A 25441-nucleotide genomic window follows, 5' to 3' on the forward strand; every position below is an offset into this window, starting at 1 on the left:
CTGCAGGACTCCAGGACCCGCTCTCTGTTCCCTACTAGGCCCCAACTCACCCAGGCCAAAGTGTGCCACAGGCTCCATCTCGCACAGGTAGCCCGAGCCCCCGTCGATGATCCTCAGGTGGGCGCCACTCTTCTTGGTGTAGAGCACCACCTTGGCGCCCCTGGCGAAGGCCCCAAACCGGGTCCGTGGCACCACTCGCAGCCAGTTGTTGCTGAAGCCCTGCAGGGAGGGAAGGGCAGACCTGGCGTCAGAGCAGAGGGACAGCAGGAAGGCCACGGTTGACGGGAGGATGAGAGGCACAGGGGCGGAGGCAGGGCAGAGGAAGAGGAAGAACAAGGCAAAGACAGATGGGTGGAAAGGAAAGAAAGGCCCTGCAAGAGGAGGGAAAGCAAGAGACTCAGGAAAAACAGTTTGGGCAGAAAAGTGAGAGCAGCAGGTGAGAGGCTGAGGGCTTCTCCCTGGAGGCGACCCTTCCTGAGGTCTACTGGGCAGCCAGGAATGTATTGGCTTCTCCAGGGACTGGAATTTCCATTTCCCAGCACTTGGTGGCCAGCAAGCCTCCTGGGCCACCCTGCCCTCATCCATGCTGGGTCCAGGGGAGCACACAGGGCTGGGATCTATGGGTCATGAAATCCATGCCCACCTGATTCCCTCGGAAGACGGACAGTGGCTGAGCCATGGACTCTCCGTGGGACAAGATGAGGTCCAGCATGCCATCTCCATCGAAGTCGGTCACCACGCCCCCTGCAAGCAATGCAGATTTTACCTCTGGCCTAGGCCAGCAGACCCCTGGGGGATAGAGGCACCCGGCCAGGTACAGCAACCACAGCTCTGAGGGTGGGAGGCAGAGAAAGGGTACAGCTCTGCGACAGGAGGACAGGGCTCCAGACTCCTCTCTCCCCTGCCTAATGGCCAGCTCAGAATAGGATTCACAGCGCAGGACCTCCCTCCCCTCCCCTGGATGTGGCAAGGAGCAGGTGGGTGCATGTCACTCACACACTGGTCCTTCTGTTCTGGTTTGGATAATATACCTTAACATTTGCACATTTGGGGGGTTAATTTATCAGTGTTTCAGGTCTTTTAAACAACACAGAAAGGCGAGGCAGGGCAGATAAGATGGTATCCATTTTGTAGATGTGGAAAACGAGACCCAGAAACCAAAGCAGCTTTACCAAAACCACAGAGTGAGACAACAGCAGACCCGGGTGCTGGGTCACCTGGTCTAGTGCTCTTTGACACCAAGTGGAGTGCCAAGAGGGGTCACACACAGAATCCCCTTCCTCAGAGCAAAAGGGACCCATCTCACTCCTTCCCATTCTCACCCTGCAAGGCTTGGCTGGACAGCTGCTGCCTACACACCCAGAGCATCCCACTCCGCTGCCTGCTGTCCTGGGACTGCAAGAGGGACTGTCCCCGCCCTGCCTCCTGCCTGGCAGTCGCCAGGGGTCCTCTCTCTCTGCTCTCACCCCAGCCCTTGGGTCTCAGCCTTCAGAGCGGCAGGGAGGGGAGGAGCCCTACGGTGGGATTGGTTGCCTGGTTCCACCTGCCCTCACCCAGAGCACAGGCAGAGCCAGGATGCGGGGTACAGGCCAGAGCCCTTGGTGCCCTCACCTGTGCCCCGGCCCTCAGGCTCCAGGGCGTCACCAGGATTGAGCTCCTCGATGAGGGGGTCTCCGTGCTCTCTGCGGATGACACTGAAGGAGAGAGACAGGCTGGTTAGGGTGAGGCCCCCGAGGCCTGGGATCCAGAGACCCACTAGCTCTGTCCTGTCCCCTGAGCAGCCCCAGGCCCCATGTGCATGGACTGCCACGGGATGCTCATGCAGCCACTCTCTGATCACAAACCCTGCTTACACCGTGGCCGTTCCCTTCTTGGGTTTTAATTTATGTTGGCAAATATTGATTTTTCCTTCTCTAATGGATGAATTATAGACAGCCTGGGGAAGGGCAGTTGACGGATGGAGAAGGGCAGGGGGTACAACTACCTTCAACTGACCTTCGTGCTCTTCCAAGTGGCCCTGGGCTTCCTAGTTCTGGATGCTACCAGGGCCCAAGCTTCATGAAGATGCCCCCTCCCCCACCCTCCTAAGGAAGCCAGCCCCTTCTCCTGGCCTTTGGCGCTTCCTGCCTGTGTTAATGCTCCGTGTGAGCATCTTAGCTCCCCAGTTGTTCTGTGAGCGCTCTGCAGGCTGGAACCTTGCATTATTCATCTCTGCTTCTCCTGCAGCATCTAACACAGTGCCTGGCTCTTAGAAAGCTCCAAGCATGTGTCTGTGGGATGTGAGAGTAAATTCCAGGGGCCAACGGGAGGAAAGGGGTCCCTCTGGGTTGCGGGGGTTCTGTCTGTTTTGAACTGCAAATCTTGGTCATACATATTTACCTCTGGGAAGTCTGCTGTCAAAGTCCTTCCCTGTTGCCATATTAAGCTGACTGCTGCTGGTGTCAGTGAGCCTCCCTCTCTGACTTTCCTCACTCATTATATTCTCGCAGCCGTGGGTACTCTGCCCTCGCTGTGTAGAGCAATGGGGGACGGCAGGGGCAGGAAGAGTCTGCATCCCTCTCTCTAACACGCTGTCTGCCAAAGCACGGAGAGCCAACAGAAGGCTGTGATGTGGCCGGTCCTTTCAGGAGGGGGCCAGGGCCCCCTGTCTGAAGCCTATGGTGGCCGGAGAGCAGAGAGAGAGAGCTGGCAGACCTGCAGGGTGCCTGCAGGGTTGTGCAGATCCCATGAGGTGTCCTCTGTCCACATGGGCACCTATGTCAAGCTCCTCTGCGTGTACATCAGAGTAACCCAGTGGACTTGTGTGTAAGTGTCCCTGGGTGTGTGTGCACCTGCTGAGGGGTGACACTTCAGCCTGCTGACACCCACAGCCCCTGTGATCATTTATGTGCTGCAGCTCTGCCACGGCTCGGCAGAGACACCTCTTGGTTCAGGTGACACTGATGTTAAAGATTCCTAAGGAGAAACCCAGGCATTTATGTATTCAGTGAACGAATGTTGTACCAATGTCCCTGTGCTGGGCTCTGAATGGGGCTCGGGGGTACAATGCCCACTGTGGAGAATGGGGCTGGGCCTGTGTCAACAGGGGCTGGCAAGGGGAGTGCAGAGCGGGGCCAGCTACTCCAACCAGGAAAGTCTTGGAGGCTTCCCAGAGGGAGGGCAGACCAGCTGAGACCAGAATGGTGGCGAGTAGGTGAGTATGTGCCACTCAGGTAAAGAAGAGGACAGGCCCTTGCTGGTGTGGGCAGTGTGCATGCTCAGAAGAGCCCAGGGTGTCTGGTGTTTCGTATAAAGGGAGAGGTGGAGAATGAAGGGCTGGAGACCTTATCTGAAAGAAGTGGAGAGAGGGGTGTGCTCAGATTTGCATTTCAACAGCTTGCTATGCTGCTGAGGACAGACAGGAGGGGGCTGGAGAGGGTGCAGGGATCCCCAAGAGATGAGGGTGTGGGGGGAGCTGAGAATAGATCTGAGGCATGCATAAGTGGGGGGGACCACACCCCACCCCAGGTGGCCTAAAAGAGTCCCTGTTCATGCCTATTGTCTTTATTGGCTTGGGGTGATTATTCATAGTCCCCTTCTCTTAGGTTTGGGTCTGCTTTGGGTGACACATTGCCCTAGGTATCATTAAAGGACTTTCAGACTTGAGCACATGAGGCTCTCGTTCCCCAGTGCTTGGCCAGGCTACAGGACAGCACTGGGCTCGAGAAGCCCAAGATATTCTGCTCAGTGACAGGTGAAGAGCCAGCACAGCATGGGACAGGTGGGGTTAAACTTCCTGTGCTGCCAGCTGAGCAGCAGTCCCAGCTGTAGTCCCTGAGCTATGTGCTCAGGACCCAGCCATCTGCCACTGGGACTTGGGGCCCAGCCATGGATCTAGGGAGGTGGCTTCTGCTGCCTCTGCATGAAAGCAAACACACTACCTCACAGGGGGGCCACTTGGTGACTGTCCACTGACATCCCTGGGCCAGCCCATGCTCCGTGGCAGGAGAGGGTGGGAGGTTTAAAGCAGGCAGCAAGGGCGAGCAGGCAGGGAGATACTGGGTTCCTAGGCCACAGAGACAGGAGCACTGGCCTCCTGGGTGCTTAGGGGCCCTGGCAAGTGACACTTTATTAGCCAGAGAAGGAAAGTAGTGTCTCTGTTAACGAGCAATTGATCTTCTGCAATTAATCTGGAAGTTGTGAATAAGCTTTTTGCAAGGCACCTAATTAGTAAATCTGGTGCCTTGGGGGGTGATTACATATAGTCAGGATTGATGATTGGTTAATAATTATATTTTAAAACATGTTTGGTCACAGCTCATGCCTTTTATTAATAGTTGGGTCCTTCTGAGAGTGGGATAGGGATCTGCTGGGCCAAGCAATGATCTGACCCATTTCCTGGCTCCAAAACCTTTGTCCCACCCTTCTCTCTGGTCCTGAGTTTCATCAGCGTGTTTTAGGGCTGGCACAGGGATGCCTCGGGCCACAAGGCCTAAGGTTTGTCTCCAGCAGTGGTTCCCAAACTTTAGTGTGATTAGTCACAAGGTGCCTGCTGCCCTTGTAGAAGTACAGGTCCTGGCCTTGGGATTCTGTACCCTAAAGGGGTCCCAGGGCCCCCTGGATGATTCTGAAGCCAATGTTGTCCACATCACACGTTCCTTCCTGCAAGAAGTGTCACTTCAGAAATCAAACTCTTTCTCCTTGGGCAGGATGTTCAGGGGCTGGCTGCTTCCTTCTGTTTCTGAAGCTACCTGTTCCTTCCCTACTGTTAATTTTCTCCTCCAGTGTTTCCTAAAGAATGTTCCCAGGGCACCAATCCCATGAGAAGTTTATCTGAAACATGCATCCTATGGTCAGATCTAGTCGGAACACTCCACCCATCTTTTAGAAAGTTGAAACACTCACGGCCCTGTCATGGGCTCTCTGAAGTCTCTCCGCTTGACCCGGGGCACGCCCTGGTCCATGTCCTCTCTACCCAATTCCTGACAATAGCGGACGCCTGAGTCTTGTTCAGGGTTTTCCCTCTACACACGAAAGCCTCTTGCTCAGTCCCCGTCTCCCATCCTTTCTGTTTGTCACCAGGGTCCTTCTCCCCCTGGGCTCTGACTCCCTGGCCCTGGGAACCTCCCTCTGGTTCCCAGCCCTTCCCTCCACCCTCCAGCTGCGAGGCTGGGGTCCGTACCGGAAGAGGCGGTTGGCTGAAGAGCTGCGGTAGGCGATGTTGTTGAAGAAGATCTCCAGCTCCTGGTCATTGTCAAAGTCGGCAGCGATGACAGTGCGAACAGGGGAGGGCATGGAGAACTTGGGGGAGGCGATGTCCTGGAGAGAGAGGGGTGGGATCAGCAGAGGGGACAGTGGGAATGGGTACGAGGCCCACTCCCCTCTACAGTGTGTGGACGCAGAGACCAGAGTCCCAATGTCTCCTCTGACCTTCTGGCCAAGGGACTTGGGGTGGTGGCTCAGGACCACATAAACCCAGACTGCTGGTAGGGGACAAGGAGGGAAGAATAACAGCCAGAACCCACCCCAGTGAGCACTTAGCTGTTCCCCCGTCTGGATCACACTTAGCCAATGGTACCTTGAGCAGCATGGCCATTAGCGTCCCCGTTTTACAGGTGAGGTGACTGAATCCCAGAGAGGGAGGGGAATTGCCCAGAGTCGTAGCTGTGAGTGGAGCCCTAAGTCAGGGCTTCTGATTCCAGGTGCTGTCTCCTTGCTAGGCATCTGCCCTCCTCCGCACAAGCAGGGAGCTGGGAAGGCACTGGAAACCGCCTGGCCCATGCAGGCTCCGTCTCCGACTAGCTGTGTGACCTCAGGCAAGTCACTTACCCCTTTGGACATCACTTTCTTCATCAGCAACATGGGGATACTAAGAGCCGCCTGGGCTATGAGGACTGCGTGTCAAATGCTTGGCAGAGTGGGCCCAGGACACATTGCTGGCAACCCGGGCTGCCTCGGCCTGGCCACCTGCTCCACGGAGGCAAAAGGTGGCCTTTAGCTGTGACTTTCTCTGCTTCTTTTGCCTTTCTAGGGAGGCCACTTGGTGACTGTCCACTGACAGCCCTGGGCCAGCCCATGCTCCGCCACAGGGGAGGCTTTAAGGATTCTTTTGTTTTGAGACATCTGCTTTGAGGAAGTTGCAGTTTAGTGGCACGGACCTCATAGGGAGACCCCAGACTCAGGATAGCTCAGTTAGAACCCCCAAGTGCTGGCAGAGTCTTGTGAGTCTGGCAAAGGGTCTTGGGTGGGGGCTTTGCCTCTGAAATAGAAGATGACCTTATGTTTCTGAGCAGAGTTTCCCCGTGTGGGTGGGTTGCCCCTTCATCACTTTGGGGGCTTATCCAAATCCCTGGGCGCTCATGGGGAGGGCTGGGGTCTCTGCGAGGCCCCTCTGCCCCTAGGCCTGGCTCTTGTCCTCCTGCAGGCCTGCTCTGTCGGACACAGGCAGGAGCAGGCTGGATCAGCGGGTGAGCTTCCTGTTCCAGGAGGCCAGGGAGGGAGGCTGCCCCCAGCACACAGTAATGAGGTTGATGAGGAGCCCGCCAGCTGATCCGGGTGGGCTGAGCAGGCCCCAAATTGCTGGGGAACAAGGAGACCTCAGGATCTCTAACTCTTTATTGTTCTATCGATCCTATAAAAATGGAAACCTTCATAGCCCTCTTGGGGTTGCCCGCTGGACGCCTGGGCTTCTGAGATAATGTATGTAAAGCTCTTAGCACAGTTCCTGGCACACGGGAGGCACTTGATAAATGGGGCACTCATTATTATTATCCTCATGATTGCTCCTGGGAGCTCTGCGGAGCCTCAGAAGGTTAACAGGTTCCTCAACCTCAGCGCGTGGACATTTGGGCCGGATGATTGTGTGTCGTGCTGGGGGTCCTGCACGTCGGGAGGTTCGGCAGCATGGCTGGCTCTAACCATGAGATGCTAGTGCTACTCTTCCCCAAGTTGGGACAATCAAAAATGTCCCTAGATAAGGTCCAAAGTCCTGGTGGGGGGTGGGGAGGGCAAGCCCCTCTCTGTTGAGAAGCTGGGTTAGAACGAGAGCTGAATAAAGGTGGAAATCTCCAGCATCTCAGGAACAAAGGCTCTCAGTCCAGGGCAGACCTCCTCCCACACGACAGCTTAGGGCTCTAGCCTCAGCAGGAAGGGGACCAGGGCAGGGGCTTGAGGTGGGGGGCTCTCCACGGTCACACAGCCTTTCCTGGGACCAGAGAGCCTCAGAAAAACACTGGAACGTTCTCATTCTCCTGAGAGTTTCTGGGAAGGCCTAAGTAGCTCCAGAACAATCCTGGCTCCCCGAGGTCAGCCTCCATGATCCCGGGCCCTCTGTGATCTTCCTGCAGAAAGCCTCACCCTGCTGGTGGCACCTCTGTCACTACCACCAAACAGCCCCTTGGAAGAGTTCTTGGCATCACAGTTCATGGCAGTCCAGGGCCTGTTACAGGGAGGGACTTGCTGTCCCCTGCCCACCATCTCTCTGTCCTTGAGGCAGTCTTGGGAACCCGTGGCCTCAACTTCCCCCTCTCCCTGCCACTCTGTCCTGGGTCTGAACCTCAATCTTCCAGAAGCCCCAGGAACAGTGGCCTCCATCCACAGAATGAGCCCCTCACCCCACCCCACCCCCGCTGCGGTGGCTCCCGGTTCCCCTGGAGGCTGCTGTGCCTCCATGGTCCACTCTGCTCTGGGCTCCAGTCTCCACCAAGCCCAGACTGCAGCCCATCATCCCCTGCATGTTACCTTCTGGGACCTCGTCCCCAGGAGCTGGAGGCCCAGGGCAGCCCCACAGCTCAGACGACATGCCATGCTGGGGCCACTCTGTAATGTCCCGTGGGGGAAGCAGTAGAGGCAGAAGCCCTTTCTTACCCGAAAGCGGACCTTCCCGTGAGAGCTCATCTGCAGATAGAGGCGGTGGGGGCCATTCCAGTTGCCATACACAATGTCCACTTTGCCATCACGGTTGAAGTCAGCCAGGGCCACACCTCGCCCGTGCTGGTGAGGGTCATCCACACCTGGGGAGGACAGAGGCAGGATCCTCGGGGTGGCGTCCCGTGTACTCTCCACACTCTCTTCCTGTCCCTGCCCTCCCAGGGACATAGGGACACATCACTGCTTCTCACAAGTTCTCCATGGGGAAGGAGGTGACCCTGACATCTGCTTGCAAGATGTCTTCAGGCTGTGTTTGCCGGGCAAGCATGCTACCTGTGCCTGATCAGTTTGGGACAGCATGGGTGTGGGGAAGGAGCGTGGGGGGCATTCTGGGTGGGCCCGTCTTTCCCTGCCACTCCTGCATGGCCACAGGGGAGTGTTACGCAGATCACATCACTCTTTTTCTTAAATCTCTCAAGGGCTCCCCAGTGCTCTTGGGTCAGTGTGAACTCCTGCCTGGGGATCTTCCGGCCCTGCCTGATGGTGCCGGCCCACCTTCGCTGGTCTTTCTCAGGTACCATTCTCCGCCTTCCCAAGCTCTGGTCACGGTGTTCCCTCCATGCCTCAAATCAACCAAGCTCCTTCTAGCTTTGGGGCCTTTGCTCAAGCTGGTTTCTCCCCCTTGAGTGCCTCCCCAGGCTCTGGGTCCCTCGCTGCTTATTTTTCTGTTCTCAGCCACAAGGTCACCTCCTCAGGGAAGCCTTCCCTGACCACCCCATCTAAAACAGCCCCTCCCAGCCACCTGCCACGCCCTCACAGCCTCTTCTTTCCTTCCTGGTGCTGACCACAGTGCAGTTGTGTTCCTTTTGTGTTTTCCTTGTCTAGGGTCCACATTTGCCACCACACCTGACGCTCCTCGAGGTCAGGTCGGTCCTCCTGGCTCACCTGTGTGCGCACATCCTCTACCTCGCTGCCTGCGGCAGCCTGGCTTTTCACTAAGCACTTGCTGAATGAATGAAGAGACATAAATAATTTGACAGCCGGCGAACAGGGGATGTTGGTGACAGCAGAGGAGATGCTGCAGCCATGACAAAGAAATGCACAGCGTGTCTTACGGGAGCTGGAAGGGAAGCTGGTGTCCTATGTCACCAGTGTACACCGTCCCCTGATGCAATGACCGTGGGGGAGGAGGGGGGGGAGGCTCTGCCCAGAGCAATGGCTTGGCCTCCTGCTGCTGGCGGGGGGGGACCTGCCCCAGAGGCCAGGCAGAGAGCCTGAGTAGTTGACTCTCAGTGGACAAATGCCTGGAGTCAGCAGGCCCTTGGGGATGATGGGCAGGACAATATTACAGGGGTGGCGGTCAGAGAGCGCGGGGCACAGCAGCCAGCAGGGAGATCCTGAGGGTGGGAGCCAGGGGAAGGGGGGTCCCTGGGAGGCAGCGAGGCCCATGCTTGAGGAAGAGGGTTTGCAAAATCTGGGGGCAGCCTCAATCCCTAGGATTAATACCCCATTAATTCTCTGCAAAACTCCCCGGCCTGAGTGTCGGTGGCCTTCTGTGTCGGCCCATTTCTCTCCTATCTATGAGGCACCTTGACAAGGAGCTGGTTCCCTTTCACGGGACTAATCGGTGCCGGGCTGCATTTCTCAGCGGCATCTGTTGGGGTGATGAATGCCCTCTTGACGTGTCTTGTTAAGCCCCTGCAATCATTCTGACTTTCAATTACGGCCTCGCACCTTGCCTCTCTCCTCCTGCCAGCTCCTCCTCTGCGCCCCTCTGCGCCCCTCTGCTTCCATCACCTGACACCTTATCAGATCCTCTAGGCCTCTCCACCAGCCCCGCTGCACCTTGAGTCCTCAGCAGTGAGGACATCTGCTGCCACAGGACGGCACCAGGAGGGTGAAGGTGGGGGGCGCCAGGGAAAGAGAACATGCAAGGCGAGGACAGGGGCCTGCCAGCTACGGGCTGGGGGAGGGTGGCCATTCTTGAGACCCCCAAGCAGGAAGCTGAGGGGATAGATACACTTAATTCATAGGGAATGGATCATGGGTCAGCCTAGGCTAGGGACTGGATGCTCTGGGCCACTACCTAGAGTGGATGGACCCTTGATCTGTGGGTCTAGATCCCTACTGGTCTCTTCCCTGTGCCTCCAAGAAGATGAAATCAAACCTTCCATCCATTAGCAAGACGGGGAAGAAATGGGTAGGGGGTAAGTGTTGAAGGGCACATCCTAAAGTGTCCATTCTGTCATTTAGCAGAACAGTGTCTCAGTCCTTGCAGAACTCACAGACCAACTGTGATGGCAATGTAAAAACCTGGATGAGAGGAGGAGGAAGAGCCAGTGTCTGCCAGGTGGCACAGAGGGAGTCAGGAAATGCTTCACAGAAGTGACATTCGAGTTGAATGTTAAAGGAAGTTTTGCAGACAAAGAATGGAGAGAGCAGTCTGGCAGAGGGAATGGCAGATGCAAATCCCTGAGGTCAACCGGGTGGAAAAGGGCAGCAGAGCTGGGAGCCACGGGCACCATGTTGTGTGGATTTCATCCTGTTCTTATTATATACCCGTTAGTGCCATTTCCATGTGTGGAGTGGACTTAGCCTATTCAGGCAGCATGCCCTGGTACTTAGCAAATGTTCTAGAAATGGTTATTGGGTTGAACTGAATGTTTAAGCTAAGTGGGGGAGTGGACCAAGACCGGAAGAGGTGGCTTGGAGGAGAAACTGATGCTGGGAGACACCAGCCAGACTCAGAGGCTCATGGCCAGCCAGCTGCTGGAGAGTGACAATGATCAGGAGTGCCAGACTCCTCCTCTCCAGCAGCAAGTGCCCCCGTGGCCTGAGCCATGGGGATGCGGAATTGGAGGCTCTCTGTGTGGCGCTGATGACGACTTACTCTGGTTTTCCTGAGGTCTGGGGACTGTGCTGCTGGGGGCAGGGCAGCCTTGAGTCCCTGGGGCCCAGGGAGGTCAGGGGCCCAGGGTATCCACTCACCGGCACTGGCCGCAGCGTCCACGAAGGTGCCGTTGCCCTGGTTGTGGAAGAGGAAGTTGGGCCCGTTCTCATTGTCACAGAAGATGTCTGAGGCGCTGCTGCTGAGGATGGGGCCCACGCTGACACCCCGGCCCCCTAGGAGAGGACATGGACCCACAGTGAGCAGCAGAAGCAAAGCCCCAGGCCCAGCTGGACGATGGGGCTGCCTCTGGGGCCTGTGAGGAAGTGCAACCGAGGGGCCTCAGAAGAGCCTTGCGGGAGCCCAACCTTCTGGATCCTTCCCTGAGCCACACCTGGGCTCACAGTTCCATGATTCTGCGGGTACTGAGGAGGAGTCCAGTGGGTCACTTTGTACGGAAGGAATGATTCCACACACCAAACCCACAGAGGTCGGGCCCCACACACAGGCCAGAGCCATTCCCTCCCCTTCCAAGAGAAGCTGCGGCACCGTAGTCACCTTAAAACCAGCCCATCCATGCCATCTTTGCCAAGTCACAGGTCCCCTGAGAGCCCCCCACTCCCACTCCGTGTTGCACAGGCAGGTCCTGCTTTAAGAACCTACAGAAATAGGCTCTCGTAGCAGCTGTGGGTGCCAGCTATAGACACAAGGATGCTTATTTTGCTTTGTTTGATGTAGTGAGCAATCATGTTCATCGATAGCGAACTGGCTTGAATATATGGTGCTTCCATATGGTGGCTCATTCTGTAGCTCCTAGAAAGGCTGTGTAGATCCATATGTATTGACTTGGAGGAGTGCCCGCGATGTATTGTTAATAGAAAGAGCAACCTGCCAAGTGACGGCACTTGTGATCTTACCCTTATTAAAACAATGAAAAGATACGTGTTGAATATATGTGTATGAGAGAGCCTGCTGGAGTTTGGAGAAAAGTTGGGGAGGCCACGCTCATTAAGCTGTCTGCCTTGATGGGGTAGGATTGGGGAGGGAAGGAGAGATGGTTGGTGGCTTTTTCTCTGTCGTAGCACTGTTTGGTTGGTCTTAAGAAGAATTGCTTCTGTAGTTTGAGAGGAAAAATGCAGCAAAGAATTTGTTGCATTTAAAGAGAAAGAAATCAAGCCAGCTTTACATTGGGATTTGAAATCTCCAAGATTAAATTTGAGCTACCCATGACAAGAAGTGCAACCTTAATGCATCCTGAAAAAACCACCTCTCATTAGCAGGTTTCAAATAAAGCCTCAGCTTGCCCAGCCCCGCCTCCTCCCAGGAGATCATGGCTGTACTGGGCAAACTTCCCTCAGGTGTGGCCCCCAAGACTGGGACCACCATGCAGAAAACAGTTCAAACAGGACAGGACATTGATTCTACTGATCTTGGGCACATCCTTGAACCTCGTTTTCCTCATCTGTAGAATGGGAATAATCTGACCTGCCTTTTCTTCTTTGGGGTTTTTGAGAGGATCAAGTGAGGTGAGATTAGGATTATCAAAAAGATGAAAGATTACAAGCGTCCTTGAGGACTCGGAGAAAAAGGAACTCTTGGGGCTGGGGTTGAGGCTAGGCAGCAGAGCGCTTGCCTCTCACATGTGAGGCAGGCACTGGGTTCGATCCTCAGCACCACATAATAATGAATAAACAAAGATATTGTGTCCATGTGCAGCTAAAAATATTTTTTAAAAAGTAACTCTTGTATACTTGTGTACTCTTGATGGAGATGTAAATGGTACAGTCACTACAGAAAACAGTACGGAGGGTCCTCAAAAACTTAAAAATAGAACTGCCATATGATGCAGTGATCCCACTACTGGGTATACATCCAAAGGAAATGAAATCAGTGTGTTGAAGACACGTCTGCACCACCATGTTCAGTTTGGCACTATTCACAATAGCCAAGATAAAGAATCAACCCAAGTGTCCATCAACAGATGAAGGGGTGAGGAATGTGAGGTTTGTCTATACAATGGAATATTACTCAGCCTTACGGAAAAAGAAAATCCTGTCCTTTGGGGCAACAAGGATGAACTTGGAGGACACCATGCTGAGTGATCTAAGTCAGGTACAGAGAGACAAATGCCGTAAGGGATGGCTCAATGTGGAATCTTAAAAACTTAGAATGGATGCAAGTAGAGAGTAGAATGGTGTCATCTCCAGGGGCTGGGAGAAGCGGGCAGCTGGGGAAAGAAGTGATGTTGGTCAAAGGGCGCAAAGCTACAGTTAACAGGAGGAATAAATTTGTGAGAGCTTTTGTACAACATGGTGACTGTAGTTAGTAACAATGTGCCAGACACTTGAACTTGCAAAGAGGGTGGACTTTGAGTGACCTCACCACAAATAAGTGCTAAGTATATGAAATAACACTTGCTAAGTGGCTCAAGTCAGCTATTCTGCAAGATCTACAAATTTCAAAACATGATGTTGTGCATGATAAATATACACATTTTTAAATGTCAATGAAAAAAGATGGATTGAGGTATATGAAAGAGCTTGTAGACTCTACAGCCTTGCTGCTCAGGGTCAGGCCTGCGGGCCAGGCATGGAGAACCTGTTAGAAACGCAGGAGGATCTCAGGCCCTACTGGAATCAGGACCTACATCCTAACCAGACCCCTGAACGGTGCATGTGCACACTCAAGTTTGAAACGTAAAGCTCTCTAGTATAACGTTATACTGACCATGAGACGACATTCTCTAATAATAAGAATGATTATAAGCACTCCAGAACATAAATTTTTTAAAAAAAAGTTAATGAGAGCTGTGTGACCGTGGATCAGGCCCTGCCCTCTCCCCATCCCTCCAGTCAGGGGTTTCCCCAAAGCGACTGTGCTAATTTGAGAAGGGGGCTCTCTGGGTTCCTAGGCTCCTTCCATACTGAGATGTCCTGGAGGAGATCACGGGGCCTTTCTCATCTGCGCAGATGAAGCCTGACTGTCAGAGTTGGGGGCCAGGGAGGAAGAGTAGGGTGAAGGGCGCTGTCTCTCTCACTGCTCTCCTGGTGGAACCCCTCGCTGCACCTCGGGGCCTTGCCTCTGGACGCCTCCCCTGAAGTCTGATTAGCTCTCCAGATGGCCCAGGTGACGATGGGGACACTAAATCCCCCTGTTCCTGGGGTGCATCTGCCAAGACACCGCGGGGTGGGGGTGGGGGGCAGGGCAGCCTCCCGAGCTCTTTCCAATCCTCAGCCCGGGCCCTGCTTCTGCCCATTAAGAAAGGAGCTGCTAAGTAGCTGTTGGCAGCCATGCCCGCCCTGGCCCTGCCAGGCTCAGCCCGGGAGCCAGCTTCCGTGAGAAATCCTTGGCCTAGTCAGGTCCCCGGCCATCCCAAGTGGGACTCAGGACTTGCCGCCATGCAACTCCCTCCTTCTTCCCCGGAAGCTCCGGCATCCTCCAGCTTCCTCTCCGACTCCGCTCCCAGGCGGTGACACATTCCCTTCATTTTCTACAAAGCAGGTTATTTCCCTTTTGGACAAATTTCTAAATCTTTCTAATTAACTAATTGGGTTGGGTTGAAGCCTTGCTCCATTTGTAACCTGTAATTACTAGAAAATTGCCATGGTAACCACACTACTAATTAGCGGCAATTTATCGCCATGGCAACCGGACCATAACAGAGATGTTACCCACAACTCCTTCTCGGCAAGTTGGCGGCACAGTTGGGGAGCAGGTGAGTCGACAGACAGTCGGGGAGCCAGCCTCTTGGGCATCAGCTCCAGCAGCCTTTGGATGGGGTCCAAACTGGACTCCGAGGCAGGGGCAGCCTGGTGTGTCTGTATCCCTTGCTGATGTCACAGAGAAAACTTTACTCCCAAAGGGACATGTAAGTCCCCTTCAAACCAATGAAATCCACCTACTGTGGATGCCGCCCGCACTCCTCCTGCCAGGTCGAAGACAAAGGTGTCAGCAAGTGTCTTCACCAGGATCTCTCCCCTCCTCTTCTTCCTCCTCTACGCCCATCTTTTCCTCTTCTTTCTGAGGTTCACATACTCCCTGGGGTCTCCCAGGGGGCAGTTAGGAACACCGTCATTTAACTCAACAATGATGTTCTAAGGAGGAGCTGACTCCACTTTATATCAATGACTTCTTTTTATATTTGAAGCCAACACTTTCTCTCAGGGATAAAGAGTGGGTGGGACTTCAGAGGCTGTGCTGGTGGCGGGCCGGACCCCAGGACTGGGGATCAGGAAGTCCAAGTTTGAGCTGTGTGATCTTGGGCACATCACTTAACCTTTCTGGGCTTCTGTTTTCTTGCCTGTGACACAAGACTATTAATAATAACAGCTCCTTCTCAGGGCTCTCATAAATATTAAGTGAGATGGTGTTTAGAAGTTACCTTCAAAAATGTCAGGTGCCACATAGTCATTAGCTGGGACCATTTACCACCTGCTGAGTGAATAATATCACTTTATTTTCCCCCAGCACTTTCAAGCTTCAAAGCCCTCCTTGTTATGCTGTTGGGCTTTGAATGTTCCTCCCTGCCTAGCGCTCCCTAGGAATTCTGCATACCTTCCACTCTGCCACCAGGCTGGGCAGGAGGAAGTGGCCCTCATGGCCCCCACCTCCTCCTGCCACGTTGCAGCCCTCCCTCTGTTGATCTGCTCATCCTGCCTGAGCCCCCCAGGGCAGCCTTGGTTGTCCTCACAAACTGCACCCCTAGAGCTCTGAACCCTGGTGCTTTGGCAATGCAGACTTGAGTGGGGTTTGGGTGAGGGCAGTTCATCTCCTAGGCTGTCTGGACTGGCTCTGTGAGCATGGGGTCGGGGCGAGGAGGGAAAAGGCCGCGGGGCTGGAGCACATGGATGAAGCAGCCCAGGGATTCCCGGTGCTGGGGAAAGGCCTCAAGATTCTTGACTGGCCTCTGCCTCTCTGGCTTCAGGGACTTGGGAAGTGGTTCCTCCGGGGCCTCAGTCCCCTGCCCTGTGGGGGGGGAACCTCTGCCTCTGTGGAGGCTGTGATGGGAGGCCCGTGAGCCACGAGACTTAGGCCCATGACATTGGTCTGCTGGAATCTCGATGGAGACAGGGTTGCCAAAGTCCACCAGCTGCTAAGAACACACAAAATGTAAAAGAGTAGGGCTAGGACGGACGGGAGGCAGGTGGGTTACAGAAGGGGGTATGAGGTGCAGGTCAGGATGGCAACACGGTTTCCCATCCTAAATTTTCTGGGAGATTTGGAAACAGAGTTAGCCGGTGTGGGTGCTGTGTTGCTCTCAGTGGGCTTCAGATGCTGGGCAGGACCTGGCTCTGCGGTGCATGGGCGTGGAAGGTGCTAGACAAAGGTGCTCCGGCCCTCCCCTTCCTGCCCTGGCTCTTCAGGATGCACCAGGACAGACTCCACCATTGTCCCCAGGGTGGTAGATTTCCAAACCTTGACAGTGCAAGAGAGAGGAGTTCCTCTTTACTCCCCAGCAGTGAGGGGGCTGGAAGAAGCGGTTTGAGGTGAGGAGGGGGCACAGGAATGGCAGGAAGAGTCCCTCTAGTGCCCATGGCTCTGCCCTATGTGCCTCATGCATGTGTACCCCACATGGGTCTCTCGACACCCCAAGGTATGTTTCATCACAACCACTTTCTTTTTAACCGAGAAATAAACATTTGTAGACTTCTAATGTATGTCATGCTTTAAAGAATGTGCACGTTGTGAAATGGCTCAATCCAGCTGATTGACAAACATATGCATCACCTCAAACTTACCATTTTTTTTGTGTGTGTGGTGAGAACACTTAAAATCTATCCTCTTGGCAATTTGCAAGACTACAATGCATTATTAACTGTAGCCACCATATTGTACAGTGTCCCTCTGGAACCCATTCCTCTTAAGTAAAACGTGTCCTTTTTTGACCATCATCTTCCCAACCCCCGACCCCCAGTACCACTTTCTAGGTGGGAAACACGAGGAGCAATCACAGCCACTGGGCAGTGGGGTCACAGTCCAATCCACATGCCCTCTCCCCAGGCTGCTTCTCAAACATTTCTGCTAAAGTCTCTCCCAACAGGGAGCAACTTGTACTGGCATGTTGGGGGTGTAGCCCGCAGTGACCCGCCATGGGCTTGACATTTCTTTAAAATCTCTTGTGTTAGCTGAGAAAAATGCATACAAAAATAACATTTCTATTCTACAACGTATCTATGTTTGTTTTAAAAGAAAAAATGGCATCCCTTTCTGACAGTCTTCAAATGCATCTGATTCCCCAGGGAAATGGTCCCCAGGTGTCCTGGACTCTGGGGACCCCTGGCAGGCTGGCCCCTGCTGGCACTCCCCGTGGGTCCTGGCCCCTGCTGAGGAACCTGCCACTCCAGCCCCACCTGGTCCTGGCTGTCAGACCCGTTGTGCTCCTGTTGGAAGGCCGGTGCTGGCCTGGGAAACTGGGAGGCTCCTTGGCCCCCCACCCTGCAGCCCCCGGTGGTGCTGCTGATGGGGATGTGCCAGAAGGGCCTCAGCTGGGCTTCAGGCCTCTCCGTCTCCTCCAATAATGACTTCCTATAAATCAGATCTGCCCTCCGCTTGTTCCACGCTGCTCCCAGCCAACGGCAAAACTCCCCACCCGACATCATAAATCCACCTTCATTTTCTTTCCAAATTTCTTTTAAGGCTTCTTTAATCACCACCTTGCAGCCTGGGCAGATGCTCCCTCAAAGAGTGAGGCCAAAATGCAGGGCTCCTAGGGAGGGAGTGAGGCCTGGGGGGACCGGGTCCAGTGGGAAGAGGGAGGAAAGCTGGGGGGCACGGAGACACCACTGCAGTGCCCAGGGCTGGGGGTCAGGCAGGGAACACACACAGAATGCCTCCAGGGTAGGTGGCCTTTCTTCCCTTTGGTGTCCCCTGTGCTTAGTGCAGCGACCCTTGTGGCCAGGAGACGCCCAGCAGAGGGCCCTGGTGTCACTCTGTCAGGGCCCCAGGATAGAAGCGTGTGGGTATTTGTCACTCGAAGCCGGTACTGCCTGCGTGCCAGGCAGTGTACCAGGCATGCCCCACGTTCATCCCTTTCATTTTCCAGCACCCACCTTGTGAGAGCGAGTGCGCTGTCACTGGGAGGGTTCATATCTGCCCACTGCTGCCTGGACTGGGAAGGCATGGTGGGCGCGATCAGCACGTGGCAGTGGACCCGTCCTCTGAGCTGTCTGCTAAACTGGCTCATTCAAGGTGCTCTGGGAGGCTGAGGGACATGCCCAAGGTCACCGGGTCGCAGAGGCAGTGTGGGTGTCTCGGTTTCTGCCTTCCCCCTCCTCTGGTTCCATGCCAGGCCCTCTGCCGTGGAGGACCCAGTTCTCAGAATTCTCATGCGGGACCCTGTCCTGGCTCCAGGAAGCCTCACCTTTGGAGAAGTTGGGGCTTGGGATTCTCAGGGAGCAGTGACTCTCTAGCTCTGCTACCCTCCAGGGGCCCTTGAGTCCCCTGAGAGTGGTCATGATGGCCACTAGATGGCACTGTGACCCAGCAGAGCAGCAGTGGCAGCCAGAATCAATAGAGTCTGGAGAGGAGGCCTCCCCTCCCCCTCCCGCAGAGTCGGACAGCTGGTGCACGGGCAGCGCCACGGCTCCGCCAGCCACTGCAGTGACCGGGCCTCCCCCTGCTGCCCTGAGCACCCCCAGCCAGGCAGCTGCTTCGGCGCCAACAACCTGGGGTCTGAGCGCCAGCGCTTTGGTCTGCATTCCCAGAGGGTGTGGGGCTTTCCCCTTCACAAGTCTGGAGCAGAATTCTCAAGCTGGAGGTCATCAGAAAGGTCAGCTGGCGGTGACAGGTTAGGCATCAAGAAATGGGGTGCTAAGTGTTCGTTTTCTACGAATCTCCTATTGTGACCTTGGGCGAGTCCCTTCTCTAAGGACCTGTTTCTTCCCTGGGAAAATGCAAGGTTCTCCCAGATGACAGACTTTCTATGCTGTGTGGCTTGCCTGCAGAGGCCCAGCTCCCTGAGTGCACATCTGGCCACAGCTTGCTTCTCTCCCAGCCTGCTCAGGCCTGCTCATCCCTGCTTGCTTCCCTCCTGGCTTCCCAGACCCCCTGGCACCGGCCCGGTACTGAGCACTGGCTACCTGCCCAGAGCCTCAGCCATCAGGCTGGCGCAGCATGGTGGCCCTTACATTTGGGGTCCATTCCTGGGGCTCAAGGGGGCTCTGGGGGCTAGTTTTCCAGCCAGATGTCCATGTGTCATTAGCTGAGTGACAAAGGGGGGCTTCAGAGTAGTGTTGGGGGGCTTGGCGGGCAGGAAAAGGGTGGGCTGGGGAAGGCGGGCAGACAGAATAGTAACTTGGTGGGCCAAATAGGTTCTTGTCAGCCAAATGGCTTCTGGAAGTCTGCAGAGCTGCTCTGATGTGTCCTCTGGGCACGCCAGCTGCCCTAGCCTCCTCCATACCTCCACAGAAGCTGCGGTCCCTCCTTGGGCTGCCCCATTCTTCCCGCACAGCCAGGCACAGTTGGCTGATGCTCCCATTCCATTCCTGCTCCTCAGCTGTCTCTGCTCGGCCCCCTCCCCACCGGGTTCCATGCCAGCCCAGCCAGCATCAGCAATGGCCCCTTCATGCTCAAACCTCCTGAATTCTTCCTTACTGTGTACAACCCTCTCTCCCAGTCCTTACCTCCCTTCCATCTCATCATTTTCAAGTGCTCCACCCCCACCCCCAACCTACCCCCATCTCCTGCAAGATCAAGGCACTTAATTGCCAAGCCAGTCCAGTGCACAGAACTGGGAAGTACTCAGCAAAATTGACGGTACCAATCTAGGCTGAAGCGCCTGCACGTTTATTCCTTTTCCCAGGGAAACGTGGTTTATTACTGACACTCAGCCTTTCCGCGGTACATTCACGCGCGGAGCTCTTAGGCACTTTGATGGGGCTTGAGCTGTGTAAACTATTTTATTGTCTAGTCATTTGTCCCCACAAACTTTGCCAGACAGGTCAACATTAATCTCCGCCTTTCACCGAGGTGGAAAGTTGGCTAGATAGAGAAGGGCGTAATCAACTCCGGGGAGACAGAGACAACCTTCTCTGGGTAGGACTTTGAGATGATGCCACCAGTCATGTGTCTGGAGGCAGGGGGATGGCCCAAATGAATCCTCAAGTATCCTTCCGGCCTCAGGATTGGGATTCGGGCTGACTGTGGCTTTGGAAGGCTCTTTAATACAAGGTGGGGTGGGTAAATGGAGAAGGTCAACCACTGAGAATTTCTACACCCCAAGTTCAGGGCAGGTGTGAGTGAGGCCCAAGCGCCTGTGAGAAGTGTTGTGTACAGCCTTGGCTTCTTGATTTTTGGCACCCCAAACAGGAACTGGATTGCTCTGCCATCAGCAGTCTATTGGCAGATTATCAGAGTTTAGTCAGCAGCCGGGCTGGAATTAGAAAAACAGCCTTCCCTAGAAAGATCTCCCTGTCAAAGACTCTGACAATAGTCCCCCATCCAGAAAGATGGGGGGAGGGGGAGCATGCCGTCAGAAAAAATGCTGGAGAGGTTCTGGAACAGGAACACAGTTCTTTGAGCTCAGTTATCCAAGACAGGACCCAGCCGAAGCTTAGGGATTTAGCACTCAATTCCTGGCCGCTTACAAGTAAATAATTTCATCTGCTATTTGGCAATAAAGAATGCTTTAAATCTTGGCTTTGGTGATGGGTCCGTTTTCTCCTACAGAAACTGGTCACCCGTCATTGGGGTCACTGCTGGGAATGGGGCACAAGGTTCCAGGGAGAGGATCATGTGGTGGTGGTCTCACCCCACTTTCTAGCAACCTCTGATGCCTGGTGTCCCCTGCTGGCCCCCAAAGCTCAGGCCTGCCAAATGTCACATCCACACTTGGAGAGACAGTGTTGGAGGAGTGCCTTGTGCAAGGTGGGGTGGAACAAAGCCTTCATCCTCCCCTGGGCAGGGACATAAGCTCACCCTGTCCTGTGGTCTCTGATGAGTTAGACTCAACTTTTCAGGGACTGGGACCCCAGCCCCTGACCCCCTGCTCACAGCCTCCGCGTCCCTTTGCATACCTGTGTATTTGCTGACCCCGGCCTCAGCAGCCACATCTCTGAGTGCCAGAATGCCCCGGGACAGGTCACTGGCCTCGGGGTCCATTTCAATGAGGGCATCGGGACCCACGTTACCATAGGCATAATTGGCGATGTAGATAGAGTAGCGTCCGGAGCCCTGAGGAAGAGGAGAAGGGGGTGGGTGAGGAGCCCATCCCAGCTGTCCCCAGAAAATCGCCCCCTCCCCAGGCCCATAGCTGGGTTGGGGTCTGGGTTGGGCAGGCTGTGTGCACCACCTCCCCAGGGGGCTTTTCACAAAGGCTGTGATGAGTGACACCCGCCCCCAGGCGGACAACAAAGCAGCCCTGCTTCTCCTTCCATCCTGTTCCAGAAGAACACATCCCTCCCTCTCCCCCACAACCACCTTTTTATAGACAATTTTCTAATGTGCCTCCCTCCAGCTGAGCTCTCTCCAGCTGCCAGCCAGGGTAGCTGCTCAATAAATATTTGCTGATTGATTGATCTACCAATTCCCATTATTCTCAGTCTCTCTCTCTCCCATTCAAGCCCACTCCAGCCAAGATGACAAGCAAATTCCGGAGCCTTCTCCCTCTCCTCCTTCCCACCCTGTGATTCTCCATTCTTCTATTTTGGTAGCCAGAGAGGCTACAGATTTGCAGGGATCTTCCTTCCCTCTTCCATCCCCTTCTTCTCCCCGTATTACCAAAAAGACATATTTGATTGCTTCTGCCTTTATAATACTGTCTCAATTTTTTCTCCCTTCGCATCCAAGAGAAGCCCTGGGCGCCAGAGAGCTTCTTGCTGTCGCCATTCTCTCCTGTAGTCCAAAGCATTGCTGATAAAAGATTCTTCTCTGCCTGTTATTATAATGGTGTTATTTTTTTTTCAATGGATGCTCCCTTCTTCCCAAGAGATGCACACAACTTCTGAATCAGTTTTCTAGTTTTCCATTTATACTTTTCTATTACTTCCCCTCTAGCAAATATTTCTTGAGCTCCAATTATGGGCAAGGTGCTCTACAAAAATGTACAGAAGAAAAGCCCCTGTCCTTAGGTGGCATCGAGTCTAGTTTGAAAGGCAAGACATACCAAAGGACACAAGAGAAAAAGTTGTGCTTGAGACAACCAGATTGAGGCAACCAGAACCCTTATCCCACTGTCTGGTCACTGTTTTACACATTCTTATGAAAACCATTTTCTTTGGGGGAAGCTGATCAAGAGCCACTTTGGTCTGTGTAATAGGTGGGTGAGGATAGAAAAGGAGTTTGGGGTCTCTGGGGGAAACAGAGGCATCAATAAGCACACAAGTGCATGGCAGATTCTGTCAGGACTTTTGGGGGGCACAGAAATGGTGCTTCTAACCCAGAGGAGCACTTCCTTGCCGTGGGAAGTGCGGAAAAGGTTTTCTTTTATTTTGTCACTGGGGATTGAACTCAGGGGCACTTGGCCACTCAGCCACATCCCCAGCCCCATCTTGTATTTTATTTAGAGACAGGGCTGCTTAGTGCCTCACTCTTGCTGAGGCTGGCTTTGAACTCAAGATTCTCCTGTCTCAGTCTCCGGAGCCACCAGGATTATAGGCGTGCACCACTGTGCCTGGCTTGGAAAAGGTTTTCCAAGAGGAGTCTTGGTCAGGTGAAGTGGAGGGGAAAGAACCTTCCAGGCAGAGATGAGAAAGAATGGTGTATGCAGGGAAAGCCCAGGCAGTTGGTTCAAAGCTGCTGAACTGTGAATCAGGGTGGCAAGTGTCAAGGGATGGCTCTGGTAAGGGGGTGAAGCTGCTCCCCCTCAGTGTGGGTTACCTATGTCTCTAGCCTGCTCCTTGGGTATGCTTTACCTATCCTGATACTCAAAGTGGTCCTTGGACCACAGCATTGGTGATATGTGTGGGCATGTTAGAAATACAGAATCTCAGCACTTCCCAGGCCTGCTCAATCAGAATCTGCCTTTTAACAAAATCCCACGGGTCCTAGGTGAAACCGAAGTTTGAGATGCATTGCTTCAAAACATGCCTTTTTATTTATTTATTTTTTATACTGGCGATTGAACCCAGGGGCACTTTGCCACGGAGCTGCATCTCCAGCACTTTAATTTTTTATCTTGAGGCAAGGTCTTGCTAAGTTGCCAAGGCTGGCCTTGAACGTGGACTCCTCCTGCCTCAGCCTCGTGAGTCACTGGGATTGCGGGTGTGTGCCATCGTGTCTGGCTGAAACATGCCTTTTTGATTAAGAAAGAACTTTGAAGGGGTCTCACCCATGGCAGGAACTTCATGTGTGGGCTGGTTGGATGAAGAGTGGATGCAGGAGGCCAAATGGGAGAGTGTAACTACTCCGAACCATTCCTAACCCCACCAGCTGTTAGCAAGCTCATCAACAAATGGGCAATTAAGCCCAAATGGACTGAAATGCACTTTGGTAGAAATTAGGAGATTTATAAATTTCAGTTATACCTAATTTCTTACTTCAATTTATTGGAGTGATAAAGCAGATAAACATAGATGTGTTATAGTTGTAGAAGATTGCAGAAATTCACATGTGAACTTAACCACAATAATTCCTAGATGGTGGGATGATTCCAAGGGGAAGGAGGGTGTTTCTGGAGAGTTTTCTGTGCTTTAGCTTATATCAGAACCACTTGGGGGCTTGTTATAACACATGCCGGGCTTGATCACTACAGGTTCTGATTAAGAGGTCTGGAGTGGACCCTGAGAATATGCATATCTAACAAGTTCCCAGGTGAACTGGATGCTGCTGGTCTCGAAACCCCATGTGGAGAACTGCAGGTCTGGGGCCATCAGCCTGGGTCCAGCCTCTACCCACTAACTGGCTCCACATCCCTGGACGCATCCCTCCCCATCTGCAGGTTGCATCTCTGCACATGCTAAATGAGGATCAGATTCCCCCTGCTTCCTGGCAGGGTTGTTGAGAAGATGAAATGAGACAACGTATGTGAAAGGTCTTTGAAAAGATAAAAATGCTATATAAACATGAGGCATAATCATTATCGACCAGGGAACGCTTCTTGTAAGAGATCGGCTTTGAGCACAGTCTGGAAAGGTGGTGAGTGAGGAGGCAGCTGTGGATAAAGGACAGGAGCTCAGGTGCTCCAGGGTTGGGGCAGAGAATGAAGGAGAAGTATGTGGGGAGGGGAAGGGAACAGCATGTGGCGTTCTGTGGCTCTCAACTTTTAGCCTGCATCAGAATCCCCTGCAGGGCTAGAGGAACCCAGGATTGCTGGGCCCATCTGCGTTTCTGATTCTGTCGAGTCTGGAAGGTGGAGTCCGGTGGGATCTGAGAATTATCACTTCTAACAACGCTCATGCTATTGGATGACCACCTGGCCAGGTATCCACCGAGCCCCCTGATAGGGATTGTGAGCTAAAGGGGGATTATTGGGGTGAATGCTGTAATACCAGCTGTGGTTAGAAATGTGTGTCTGATCATTTCACCCAGAGACAGGGTAGCAGAGGGTAAAAAGGTTGTCTGTGGCATTCTGGGGCAGGCAGGACTCAATTCCTGGCTTTGCCTTCCACTTTCCACGGGACCAATGTCAAGCTGCTGCACTGCTCGAAGCCTTAGTTTCTGTATGTGTGCAATGGTATACAGACAGCCTCTACATCATAGGCTTCCTATAAGGACTCCTGCCCAGAGGGCTGTCAATCACTCAGCATAGTGGGGCAAGCTGTTAGTCTAGTCCAATAAGCACGAGCTGCTCTTATTGTGGTCCCCATATTCCTGTTCTCCTCCACCACACCCCATTCCTCTCTCTCAGCTTCCACACTGGCCTTGGCCTCTCCCCACCCCTCCCTCACAGTTTTCAGGCCCCAGGATGGCCAGGGTGGTGACTGGAGTCCAGAAGCACCTCCTCCCCAGTGCCTACTGCCTGCAGGGCTCTGGCTTGGGAGGCTGGTGGCTAGGACTGAGAGCGGGCACCTTCTGCGGTGCCAGGGTTTTTTTTTTTTTTTTCCATTTCGCATGGAGCCTTTGTCCTGTGGTTAATTGTGTGGGTGTGCAGATGACCTTGTTAGGACAAAGAGTGCATCTCCGATTAACCTTCACGCCCCTCCCTCCAGTTCTGAGAGAAGTTTCTCGCTTTAGCTAGAGCGGGAAGCCTTTGTCCTGACCCAGGCAGACAGGAAGCCAGGAGGAGCGGGGCAGGAGGCCCCAGCTGTGGCCAGGCCTGGCACCCCTTTACCCTTCCCATTCTCTGGGGCTGTTCACAGAGTCGCCTTGCCGTCCCCTCCCACCAGGCAGGAGTCCAGGTGGCACCGATTCAGGTCAGGGCTAAATGCAGCTTCACAGCCCAGCTTGGCTTCTCCTCCCAGCACCAGCTTGTTAAGAAATAAATATTTATACCTGGCACCTGCCTTCTCCCAAGGCCTGGAGGCCCCTGCTGTGAAGATTCACGCTGAATCCCCAATCCCCTTGGTGCCATCTCCATCCAAAATGAGCCCAGCCCCTCGGCCCTGCCCTAGAACGGGGGCCAGAGAGGCTCCTGTGGAAACAGGGCAGCAGCTGGGACCCTATTCAGTGGTGGCTGTTTATAAAGACAAGGAGGTGGGTGGCAGGGGAGCAGGTGACAGGAGGGATAAATCACCTCCACAGCAAGCCTCCAGCTCTGGCTAGGTCTTCTGGGACCCAAGCCTGGGCAGGCGGCTACTCCCCACATGGGGCAGACGGCTGCAGCTGTTCCTG

General features: G+C 54.0%; 1 protein-coding gene across 2 annotated transcripts in view; it reads right to left on the reverse strand.

Annotated features, from left to right (window-relative positions):
- Nucleotides 1–25441, reverse strand: part of Crtac1 (cartilage acidic protein 1) — a 135247-nt gene that overhangs the window by 14606 nt on the left and 95200 nt on the right. For both annotated transcript variants that reach the window (XM_076834589.1, XM_076834588.1), the window contains exons 5-11: nt 20749–20905; nt 10837–10971; nt 7846–7991; nt 5162–5298; nt 1612–1694; nt 644–744; nt 51–219 (exon numbers count right to left, since the gene is read on the reverse strand). In XM_076834589.1, the coding sequence (XP_076690704.1) occupies nt 51–219; nt 644–744; nt 1612–1694; nt 5162–5298; nt 7846–7991; nt 10837–10971; nt 20749–20905 (928 nt within the window). The remainder of the gene's footprint in view (nt 1–50; nt 220–643; nt 745–1611; nt 1695–5161; nt 5299–7845; nt 7992–10836; nt 10972–20748; nt 20906–25441) is intronic.

The sequence above is a fragment of the Callospermophilus lateralis genome, chromosome 15 (genome assembly GCF_048772815.1).
Source record: "Callospermophilus lateralis isolate mCalLat2 chromosome 15, mCalLat2.hap1, whole genome shotgun sequence".
Lineage (NCBI taxonomy): Eukaryota > Metazoa > Chordata > Mammalia > Rodentia > Sciuridae > Callospermophilus > Callospermophilus lateralis.